The 12,515-nt window shown below is 40.6% G+C and overlaps 1 protein-coding gene across 2 annotated transcripts in view; it reads right to left on the bottom strand.

The window, feature by feature from the left end:
• Nucleotides 1–324: 324 nt before the first annotated feature.
• The window catches only part of st3gal2 (ST3 beta-galactoside alpha-2,3-sialyltransferase 2), a 60,611-nt gene continuing 48,420 nt past the window's right edge, over nucleotides 325–12,515 (bottom strand). The window contains exons 5-8 of one of the 2 annotated variants that reach the window (XM_023955375.1): nucleotides 6,844–7,023; nucleotides 6,702–6,747; nucleotides 6,077–6,196; nucleotides 325–5,038 (exon numbers count right to left, since the gene is read on the bottom strand). In XM_023955375.1, coding sequence (XP_023811143.1) covers nucleotides 4,865–5,038; nucleotides 6,077–6,196; nucleotides 6,702–6,747; nucleotides 6,844–7,023 — 520 coding nt within the window. In that variant the 3' untranslated portion in view covers nucleotides 325–4,864. The remainder of the gene's footprint in view (nucleotides 5,039–6,076; nucleotides 6,197–6,701; nucleotides 6,748–6,843; nucleotides 7,024–12,515) is intronic. The other variant, NM_001122904.1, reaches the window with a different exon arrangement.

Raw genomic sequence — 12,515 nt, forward strand, 5'->3', positions numbered from 1 at the left:
TCAACCAATAAATCCCTCATAATCACTTTGATCTTTTATTGGGAGAAGAAGCTTTGACGATTCTTCTTACTGGAAAGTTATTTTATTAGTAAATTTGAACTAAATCTATACGGGAAACCTGAGTAATTTCTCTTAAACCTTTGTCGTCTGGACCTTTTTATGTTCTTAGTTCTACTATTCTGTGCTTTTTGTCATTCAATTAGAAACCAATCAAAGGATGAAAATACAAGGAGCTGAGATCTTTTGTCCTGAACATTTAAAAGTGAGCCTGGGTGTTTGTTGGACACAAGGCAAAAATCCTTTACAAAGAAAACCAATTCAACCTGGATTTGAGTTCACTTTTATTTGTACAACAGTTGAGGTTACAAAGAGTCCGAGGATAACGTGGTAAATACAGATGGGCTAAAGGAGACGGTACAGGCAGAACGAGACGACGACGGTGCAACGCCACCTGTTGAAACTGCACTTGAGTCCGGTTCTGTTTACACTGTAACATACTGCTTTAGATCATTTAGGATTTCCTATACGTCTAGAGCAGACGATGATGATGATGATGATGATGGGCAGTGGTATATGGGTTTCTGCAGCTCACTGCTGCTCAAAGGCTTTTGGACATTTGATCAGAAACAGACCTTTCTGCAAAGATCAGCTTCAGTTTTACCTGCAGCAGCTGGAAGGAAGCAGATTAAGTAGAGACTCGTTTATTCTTCTGCAAATTACCCAAAATCTATTCAGATCTCCTTCATTTCTGTCAAAAGAACCATTAAGATTAAGCTAAAAAAAATCCAGTTTAACATCGTTCTCAAATTTTCACCTGAGAATATTTTTTAACTGCTTTTCTGATACATTTTTAATATAGCTCTAAAAGATTTACATTACCTAGCTGAAGTTACCATGGCAACCACAAATTTGTATCAATAAATTGAACAAAATAAAAAAGAGTTTAGTTTCCTGTGGCGCCATCACAAAGACAGTCTTTTCCTGAAAAAAAACAAAAACTTGAATCCCCTCTTTAACGTGGACACGTCAAGAGGTTTATTTGGAAATCCCACACAAATTAAAATGTAAATAACTGATCAAATCTAACCCAGAATGGTCTTTTGAACGGCGCCTCGTACTAAACAGATCCACTTGTTGACCTCCTTCAGGCCTGAACATGACTGGATGCTCCACAGGCTTCACTTTTGACCCATTTCTGCTCTCAGGCTCATCAACGAGGAGAATCTCCACAGCAGAAAAAAACCATTTCAACATTTCTGTCATGAGGAGCACTCAGATCTGTTTCAGGCACAGTAGGGGGGGGCTTGGATTTAAGCTGGAACAGCAGCAAAAGATCATTCTGCTCTCCAGCTGATAAGTTCTGGTGTCTTTTTTTTGGGAAGGTATTAGCTCTGAAAAATGTCTGCGTTCATGATGAAGGTGGAGGAAAGAAGCTGGAGATCACCGACTCATCGCTAAGAAAGAAAAAATCCACCAGGTGACCCCAGTCAACGACATCAAAGAAACAAGCTCACAGGATACATTTCACGAATTCACTGTCAGATTCAGGAAAAGGTGCAGAAAGAAGACAGGAGCGGGAGGCGGCCGCACCCCGAGCAGAAGGCTGAAGGTGGGTCTCATGGAGGTGAGTCAAAAACAGGTGCAAAGGCACGGCGCTCTGCCAGAATAAGACTATCACGACAATGAAAACGCAGCAGCAGATCAAGGCACAAAAGCATGTGTGTTTGTGAAGAACACAACATGCAGGCTGAACTGTGTAAGACTGTAAATGTGAGCCAGATTAGTTCCTAACCTACCCTGCAGGGGGCAGTATACCACACAGGTGGAGGTGGAAACCCTCATCAGCTGGTTGTCCTCCACTCATTTGCAGCTTCTTTTCCCTCTAGAAGGTGCATATTGAGGAAAAAACTGAACTGAAATTTCTCCTGGAAAATCTTTTTGGTGTTTGGAAAGAAGTCACCTGTTTCTGTTCTCTCAGTCCAGAGAAGGAGTCCCAAACTTCTGCTCGTCAGCCAGTTGAGGTGAGTTTGAACATGAAACCGATCAGCTGACATGTAGATGCATCTAGGTTAGTTTTTCTGCTTTCCTCACTCTCACGTTCACAGATTTCCTCTTTATAAATCTGCGTTGTTTCCAGACAAAAAGCCAGCTTCTGCAGCTGATTCCTTTCTTCTCTCTGGTCTGTTTCCATTGGAACAAACCAAGCCTGCTCATGCTTTATGAAAAAGATCCCATTCTTAGTCATGAGTGGAGGCAGACCCAGCTTAGCAGCTCACTACATTTAGACAAAAGCAGCTGGAAAGAAGATTAGTTTCAAAAGGAAGCTGAAACACACGAATAGAAAATCAAAACGTTTCATTTTCTAAACGTTTTTCTGAAAAGAAACCTCCACAAAACTGGAAAACAGGAGGATGAGCAGTCGGCCATGATGACCAGGAGCACACAGAGGCTAGAGACCTGAACGGCTGCAGGTATGAGTGATCAAAAACAGCCTTCAAATACTTTTAAAAGCACCATCACTGCTGGCTTTTTGGTGATTTTTAAACAAAAACAAGCCAATGGAGATTCGTCATTGGATTCGTCAAACTGTGGTACTTGAGGCTGGAAGTTCTGCGGAGGATGAAGCTGTTCTTAAATTGAAAGATGATTTTCTGAAATGATTCTGCCGTCAGGATGTGAGTGAAAAGCTACCAGAGCAGATGGTTTGAGCGCCCACAGCTCCTGACGGTTTTAATTCTCCTAGGAATTGGACGACATCCAGAAGACGTGGATGAAGTCTGTCTGAGGTTCATGTTCTCCATCTCCAGTCCATCTCTGTGCTCATAGATCATGTTAAGGGAAAGCTTCAGGTTCGCATTCCTTCTCCCTGTGCCGCTGCACTTTTGATTTGGGATTTAAACCACTGCAGCTTAGATTTTCCAGAGACGTTTTTGTTTATAGAAACTCTTTATGCTATGAAATACACCGCGATTCCACATTTTCACTTAAAGCGGGATTTTTGTCTGCTTAAAGAATCGTTCCCGCTTTTTCATGTTGGATTCCTCACTGGTTTGTGTTTCCCCTAAAAAATAACCAACTCTTCTTGCCTCTTCATTTGCACAAACACAGTTTCTTAAATGATAGCAGAGGAGCGTCTGCATCCATTTATGGCTGACAAAGAAATAGAAGAACACAACAAAAATTATCCAAATCCAAATATTGGAGCAGCAGGAAATTCTCATTAAGTACTGATTAAGTTGAAATGTTTTACAAGGAGACAAGTAAATGCGATTTTAGCACAGACGAGGGGCAGACAAAAACGATTTGGAGCTGCTGAACAGATTTCAGTGATTTGTATAAAATACAGGCACCAAAATGAGAGTTAAGGAGATTCACTTTTCTATTTGTACTTGATCATGAGATTGTATGGGTCGTGACTTAAAAAAAAGCCAGGTTTGATCAGTGTGAAGCCATTCTGGTAAGAATGTGTTCAAAACTTCACAAACCATAGATTCTTTTAAATGCCAAGTCTAAGACAAACTGGTCTTTTGCTTATGAGCAAACGCTGTTTCCAAACAGCTGTTTTTAAGCACTGAAGTTGCAGAGAAAATCAAAAACAAGATTAAAATGAAGAAAACTGTTAAAACAAAGAAACTAGTTCTGCTTCACAACACCAGCAGGGTTTTTTTTGTGCTGGCGCTGTGCATCAAGTCAAAAATGCTTCTGATTCTTCGGGTTTTTCCTCATCCTTGACCGGATCAGGACATGCCCATTGTCAGGTCAAGGAGATGGGGCTTCAATCTGGTTTGTTCATTTTCAGGAACCCTGAGTGTTTTTCCTCAGCAGCCACCAGCTGCTTCTGGTTTAGAACTACAGCCTGGAGAAAATGTTTAGTTTTTTTGTGTGCATAACTAGGTGATAAACATAAGAACCTGTGAGCGCTGTCTGAGCAAGGACGAAAAGCAGGTCGGCGCTGACAGAAGTGGCGTCAGAAGTGTTGCTCTGCCTCCTCCAAACTGGGCTGGAATTTAAATCGGCTAATGAGGAGCTGGGAGAGTGCTTAATGAAGCAAGCAGCTGACAAGTCATAATAAGCTCCAGTGGGGAGTTTCTGTCGCCTCATCGCGTGGCCCTTTAACGTAGGGGTGGTGTGTCTGTGGGTGAACCACAGAGAGATGATCTTGGTCCAGTTTACAATCCCATGTATCCGTTGTCATCTCCCAAATTGGACCCAGAGCGACCACATGTGGGTCCAGACGCCAGCAGGAAAACCCCAGGAGACGGCTCTCCGGCCTCACAAAGTCGCAGCGCTCGCCCACTGCATCTCCAAGCGTCTGGATGTGAGGGGTTGCCATGGCGGCGGAAGCTGTGTCTCATGCTGCAGCTTTCTCTCTCCAAGTCGAACAAAGGCAGAAATCCTGACCACGTTTCTCAGGATTTAAGGACACATAAAGTACTACTGACATGACGGCTCATAACCAAGAGTCTACAGCATCAATCCTCGCTGCTGCAGACTCGCATCACTGCAAACATCCACAGTATAGCAGGTCAAAATGACACCACAAGGCCTGGTGATGATCCTCCAGCTGAACTGAAGATGCACAGTGCATTGGATTCAAGCAGGATTTGCTTTGCTAAATAGGGGCTGCAAAGTTTTGCTCCGTCCAGAGGAGGAAGTGGCTCAATCTTCCCCAGACCTGTTTGTTTGGGGTAAATTCTGAGCTTCCTACCTCTTCCTCAAAGGGAAAGAGAACGGAGGAGGTTTATTCTGTGATGAGTCGCACCAATGTCAAACCCAGCAGGAAACCCAAAACCCTGCTGTTAAATGAAACCAAGAGCATCTAAGGGGCCAGCAGCTTTCTAACATGGGCCTGCAGGCTGACCCGTCATTTCCCAGGAAACACTGTGATTTTCCCGGCTTTGGCCAGATCCTGAATGATCTGCGCTTCGTAGTCTGCGTCGTGAACGCCGGTCTTCCTGAACTCCCCAGAGTAGCGGTTCTGCTCCCAGTAGTGGTGCCAGTTTCCTCGGCTGTCTGCTCCAAAGCCGAACACATTAACCTGAAGGAGAGAAGTAGTGTTAGATGACTTATGTCTTTGACGAGAGATAAAATCAAGATGCTAACTCTATTTCATTTACATTCAGATCAGACAGAACTACCCAAGTCCCCTAAGTAGTCTATTTAAATGTACTATAAGTATACTTAAGTATACTTAGACTGTACCAAGGGTCTGCAACCTGAGGCTCCTGAGCCACATGCAGCTCTTTCATCCCTCCATTTGATGCTCTCTGGCTTTGTAGAAAAATACTATTGATTTGAATAAATAATGAGTTTGTCAGTTAAATTTTATCATTTAAGATTTTTTTAAATTAGGGGATATTATATTAATAACACTTTACCAATCCTGACATAATACCAAATTAAGAGGCTTGGCATGCGTCCCGTGTGGAATCCTCCCAAATGACCAAGCAAAATGATGGTTACATCTATTGTCAGAGCTGTTTATTATTAGAATAAGCTCATTTTCTTCTACTGCACAAGTGTCTAGTTTCTGTTCAGAAGCAGAATTTTGCATCATAATGATAACTGCAAGTAAATTTGCTGCATCTGGGGGATTCTTGTCAGGGTATTTTATTTTGAAAAGGAACTTGTTTGTGCTGCTGTCACAATGAAGGAAATCCAAATTGTTATATTTTGAAAAATATGTCACTTTTATAATTTGATTATTATAAATATTTAAAAGCTAAATTATATTAATAAATTACTTAATGGTTGCAAAAACATTAAGTGTATTTTTATAAAGAGTAAAGTGGGACTTTGCGGCTCTCACTCGGTTTTGGTCGGTAAGAAAGTGACCCAAATGACTCTTAAAGCAATAAAGGCTGCAGATCCCTGGTCTATACTAAAAGTGAGGCAGTATACTAGAAGTTAATACACGATCTATACATTGGAAAATTAAAATGTTCCAGTTTAGTCTAAAGAAGTCTTCAGTTAGTCTACTCCCTACACATGGTCTATAGAATTTCTATCCGTATACTCAAGTATATTTAATGACTACTTTTTGCTGAGGGTTTGGCTGTGAATTTCAGCTACTGACCTCATCGCAGACGTGCAGAGCAAAGAACAGCACCAGCATGCCGGTGGACGGGTAGCGTCCGTGATGTTTGGTCCAGTGGTCATGGATGTACATAAAGAATGCTGGGTTGAAGATCTGAACCTAGAGGGGGAATAAACAAGAAGATGCAGACCTTTCTACAGCCTTAAACACCTTTGTGCTTCAGTTAGAGCCTGAAAGAAGAACTGGGAATCAATCTAATTCAAGCAGCTGAACATTAATGATCCAGAACAACAGAAGATGAATTCTGACAGCCCCCAGAGTGTTGATCATTACAAAAACACAAAACCTCTTCTGCCTTGTGGCGATAATCGCTCCCAACAAAGGGGCCTACAGGCAGCTCAGAGCAGCAAATCTCACAAATCTAGATTTTTGGGTCAAACCCAAAAACAGACTGGTTCTGAGGTATTCTCAGTCTTCACGTGACAAGGATTACTTTATTTATTTTCACGGATTAAAGAGTGAGTGGGAGATTACTGGAACAAAGCGAGGCTTTGTAATCCGCCATCAACAATAGAGTGGTGCTGTCGCCGCAGGGTCACTCTGTGTGTGTTTTCCCCGTGAGTGCGTCAAAATCACCAAAATTAATTTCCCTGAGAGGACGCACCTTGTCTTTGTCCACACGCAGGAACTGCTTCACTGGAGCGTAGGTGCTGCACACAGAGCAGACAGACGGATCAAACACTTAAACTTGAGCTGCCTTTGTGCGCTCTTATATTCGTGACATCACAGCTGTGTGCGCCTCTTACAATCGAATCTGTCCGGTGGAGAGAGCGCTGGTGATCCAAACCAGATCCAGGGTTTTGAAGGGAACCAGGACAAAGCTGATGTTTGGTGCCAGGTTTTTGGCGCTTTCCGGGTACATGAATTGGTGGGTGGTGCGGCTGCCTACGTCTTCTTCATAGCCCACCGTGGGGGCCAGGTTTATCCTGGGGTAGCAAAACGTGAGATCAGCAGGTGACAATTTGATCTCTGCTTCCAGACGTGCCAGCAGAAACATTTCACACTGACCTGGTTTCACCCAGTTTTTCTTAAGTTCAACCAGATGCAACTTCAGAGACAACGGCACTATGTCAAGTTTTATGTTTACATGAAAAAAACAAAACCTCTAGTTTGTTCTCATGTTCACACCAGCACTTTAAAGACCCAGTTGGACAGAAAATGTGATTTTAACATGTTCTGGTGGCATTTTTCTAATGATGGAGGACATTTATAAAGAAAATGCAGCTTAAGTATACATTTCTGAGTATTTCTTTATTCAAATTCTTGTGAATCAGGAGCAGATGGAAAAAAAATGCAGTTTGAAAAAGATCTTCTTTGTGATGTAGAAAATACCCCCCAAGCTCCCTGCTCTGCTTCAACAGAGAGCTCTCAGCAACTGTGAGATTATTTGATTTTGGCAAAAACAAAGCACAGCTCTCTTGCTGCTGATTAGCTGACTCAGATGACTCTATCACACCTGATCCAGGTAACCAGCAACAACAAGTGCAGAAAGAGCTGGAGACCAGGCAGGGTGGAAGATCTCAGGCCCTGCATGGCACCCAGAGAGCAGCTCAGAGGCAACTGAAGATGAAACAAGAACAAACCTCAGTGAACAACCAAAGTTGGAGTCAAAGAAAGGAGTCTCGTTTGTGCAAACTGACAAATGTTACCCTTTTGTGCTCAGAGGGAGCTTACTCCAAATGTGATGCCTGATGCAGATCTCAAAATAGTTGAAACAATGGCACAGTGTACTGTGGTGTAGCATCTACTGATTTTTAAAGGCTTTGAAGACATCTAGGTATTGATGCTGATTTTTGCTATTGAAGTTTTGTCTCACGTTTGACTAATGTAGACTTCAAGCTGCTAAACGTTTTGCAATTATGTTTAATGCACACTTTTATTATTAAAAGATATCGTAGATAGTTATTTTAGACAAAAGCTCTTCACTGCAGTTGGGTCGCCTGAATTCATCAAGGCTGAAGCCGTACTCCTTTAAAACTGCAGTCTATGCTTTGTACTGCTGAAACCTTCCTGAAATAGAAGCTGGGAGGAGCTCCCTTTCTTTAGCACAGAGGAACTTGTGTCTGTGATTACAGAGTCGAACGTCATATTTGGACTGGTCACAAACACTGTCCCACTATGTAACAATCAACTTTAAAGAGTCTTTGTCCGCAGCACGCGCCACTGCCACGTTAAAACATGGTTTCCTGTCTGCACAATCAAACTTAGGTTAGGATTTGAAGATGGCAGAACATTCTTATCAAAATTTGGCTTTGTAGAAAAAAGCATTCAGTAAAGGTATTTGGACTCCCCTGTGCACAGAGATTTCTTCAGTTTCTCTACATCTTTTATGCTGCTTGACTCTCCTCCCATCTTTACTACTGGAGGACACTGCCTCTTTAATACTTCTACACAGTGGGCATTTTATGCGCGTTTAGTCTGGGAAGTTCACACTGGACAAGCAGGGAGGGGCTTCTTCTTCTTTTTCTACTGTTTATTAGCACTTATCCGCCACCTACAGTTGAAAGAGACCTGGTGCAAAATGTCGAAGTAATGCAATCTCACAAATTGGCCAAGAAACAAAAACGGTTCAGCTGGTGGCTGCCTTGCAATGGAGGATATGGATTGTCATCACGTCAGGAGAGTGTGCTTGGTTGATCTTTCTTTGAACAACAAGAGCAGATGTCGTTAGGCTCATCTCCGCGTCTGGGTTCACCAGATAAACCAGCTACACTCTGAGTTCGGTGAACTTCTGAGTCCCTGGTTTGTCAAAGTTTGACCTGGCTCAGCTGGCAATGTGCATTCAATGGCCACGCAGAGCCAGAAAATGGTCGTAAAAACTTGTGTAGCTACGCATGAATGTGAGAGTTTTCAACGTGAAACCCTGTGACGCGCATTTACGTGCTTTTACATAGATTTAATTTTGGAAGTGGCCACTTCAACGCCTATTGCTCAGGGTGGTGTTAACGCTCAGACATCCTATTTAGGCAATAATGTAAAGAGAATGTGTAGAAGGTCTTTATTGCTACGATTCTTTCATCTTCAAAATATCTGCTCTCTCAACTTTTTGTGAATTAATGTGAGGAATCACATTTAGGTTAAGAGTATTTTGTACATAAACATTATGTACATTTAGGTTTTGTCATAAACATGTTGGCTTTTGTGGTTGAAAAATCTTTGCATTTTGGTTGTAGTTCATAGCTTAAACATCAAATTTAGTGTCTGTCGTCTGGTGCTGATTGAAGCTCAGAAAAGCCCTAATTCCAGAGCCACTGTTGGCGGTTCTCAGGCCTTTTCAGCAGCAAACCCATTTAAAGGTTGACAATTTGTAGCTGCTCATTCACTGCATTGGGGAAACAGTCTTGTTGCATTTGTAAAAGTATAAAAACAAATCAGAGTATTAGGAGGATAAAATATAACCATAAAAGTATGCAACAGTACACATTGACAGACATGAAGTGGTTGAACTGAGGTCCCTCATTTAACTCGTTTGCATGCAGGAATGTAGCTGATGGAGCGTGGGACAAAGAGAACAAATGAACATCAAACCGGAGAATCAAAATCAGAGACGGAGGCTGCCCACACAGGTCCGCTGAGAATGCAGCTGTAATGGATTCTGTGGCCTGGAGGTCCCACAAACACACAATACCAGACAGCTGCAGATGCAAATGCACACAAACTCTGCAGACAACATGTAGCTGTGTTTGGGTATATCACCGAAAATGGGACACACACACACACACAGCAAATCCTGGACGTTTTAGCTTGTCTTTTGGGGACCCTGCAGATCAGGTGACCTCCATTAACCAATAGGAAAGCATAACAGAGGGTAGCATTAAACAGAGATTCATTTTAACTGCATCTGTCATCTGCCTCTCTACACTCAAACACACACCTACATGCAATAAAGAATACACAACAATGAAATAGGATTCCCCAACATGTTGTTTTTTTCCTCCCATGAGCTTGATGTTGAGGCATGCCCCACCAGAGTTAGCAAAACGTTCGTATTCCTCTAATATTTTTTGCTGTGGTGACCATGAAAAGATGGCAGTCGTAACAGGCAGACCTCAGGTTGATTTTTATTCGTTTTGGGAGTGGCAAGTTAGAGAAAATTGAGAAATAAACATTGTCATAAAGGGGGAAAACAGCTGAAATGAGTTGAAAAAAACACTGCTGTGTACGCTCAGTGTTATACCCCTGATAAAGACTAGATGGCTACTAAATAAAACTTTATACAAGACAAGATCAATCATGAGTTCTGTGCTTCATGGAAAAGAAAATTTTTGCTGTTTTGTTACATATTAACAGCCAACCTGATCTAAGCGTGTTTCTGCATAAGTCCTCCCCACTCTTTACAAAAACACCTCATTGATTTTGAATGTTTTATTCAAGACACCCAAATCCCTGATGTTGTTAAAGCTTTGACCTAAAAAAGCCAAACAGTCTATCTATCGGTGGGTGTGGGTGGGGGTTATATGGAAAAGTAGGAGATGCTGATTTTTTTGTGAAAAACGATATGTTGCTGTGTTGATTTGATTGCTTTTACACTACATCATGGAGGACAGCTGCACAGATCTGTTTTAAATCAGAGAATGTTTTGAATGGCCAGAGTTTGCTAAAAAAAGAAATGAGTCGGTCACATCTTCCTTGAATATTCAAGTAAGTGGAGCCAAATTAGTATGTTCACTCCAACTGAAAAATCATCAACTTCACATAAAAAGAGACTAACTAACACTAGTGTTTCACCTGTGAGAATTGAATTTCTAAGTTTGTACATTTTATGAACTTCAACTGTTTTATTTTATATCTGAGACCAAGATTACCCCTGAATGTGACTGAATGATGGAATCTTCAGCTTTAGAAAAAACATTTTGGGTATACTGTATTCCAACAACTGTCTTGGTTCTGCACAAACACTCATTTTTATAAATGTTTGATTACATCAAAGCCAGCCAAACCTCCATTTCCAGAAAAGTTTCAAATCTGGCCTCCAGTGAAACAAACCAATGGGTGATGAGGTCAAATTAGGACCAGCTTAAAATAAATGACAAAACTGTTTGTAAAATGGGAAAAAAACACAGAAAATTTGAAACCAGACAAGGTAAATGTGAAAACAAAAAAGTGAAAATCTGAAAACAGTTTTAAACTCGAAAAAACACATTATCTTGGACGAATTATTAAAAAATTTAAAATAAAATTGTAAATTTGAAATAAATATTGAAAATAATACAACATGGAATTTTAAAAAGTTGAATAAATAGAAAATTTGAAACCTAAAACTGTCCCCCAATTTAAAAAATGTTTATTTGTATTTTTAACTTTTTTTCCGTTTCTCCGTCTTTGCTTTAAGTTCTCAGTTTTCAATTTTTACTGCTAAACTGATCCTATTTTTACAAGGGGGGGGGGGCTTTGAGCTCATTGGCTACCGGGACATGATTTCCCACCCGGTGAAAGAGGAGACTCCTCACTACACATTTTCTACACTTTTCTCAGACAGGCATTAACATTTTCACACTTTTCTTTCTTGCTTAAATTGTCATAGTTCCAACCTTCATAGAAAATAAGTCCAGTATTAGAATAAAAACACAGATCTAACCGCGATGAAGATTTCTGTAACATTGGTTAGCTGCACGTGCCACGTCTCTGTAAAACACTGCACAAGGTCAACAGCAAAGTCGCGCTGAAAATAATCAACCAATCAACAGCGATATAGCGAGGGAAAACACAGAAGTAATAATGCTCTCCCAAAGTTTAGTAGTCTTCATCAGTGTGGGGTGGCACAGGCCAGAAACTGTTCTGTAGCAGAAAAGACATCAGATCACCGTAAGCTCTTAGGGAATCATAGGAAATCATGTCCCAGTAGCCAATGAGCTTAAAGCCCCGCCCCCACGTAAAAATAGGATAATTTCAACAGTGAAAACTGAGAACTGAAAGCAAAAAGGGAGAAACAGGAAAAAAAGTTAAAAATACATATAAAACTTTTTTTTGGTATCATGTTTAGGTTTTAAATGTTCTTTTTATTTAAGTTTTAATTTTTTTTTTCAAATTTTCAATATTTCTTTTACGTTTACAATATAATTTTTTCTAATTTACAATTTTGTTTTCATATTTTCAATCATTTCTCCAAGTTAACAATGTGTACTTCTGAGTTTAAAACTGCTTTCAAATGTTTACTTTTTTTTTCAATTTTTTTTAATTTATTCAAATTATCTGTAAATGTTTTTTTACATTTACAATCTGGCTTTTAATTTATTTCAAGCTGATCCTAATTTGACCCCATTGTGATGTCACAACAGGGTTTGTCCATCTTTTATGTGTACGCTCCAGACAAAGAAACATCACAGGAAACCATTTTTACATTTACTGTATAATGATAATAATAATAACAATAAATATCATAAACTTTATTTGTATGGCACCTTTCAAGATAAAAATC

This window comes from Oryzias latipes, chromosome 6, assembly GCF_002234675.1.
Source record: "Oryzias latipes chromosome 6, ASM223467v1".
In the NCBI taxonomy this organism is placed as follows: Eukaryota; Metazoa; Chordata; class Actinopteri; order Beloniformes; family Adrianichthyidae; genus Oryzias; species Oryzias latipes.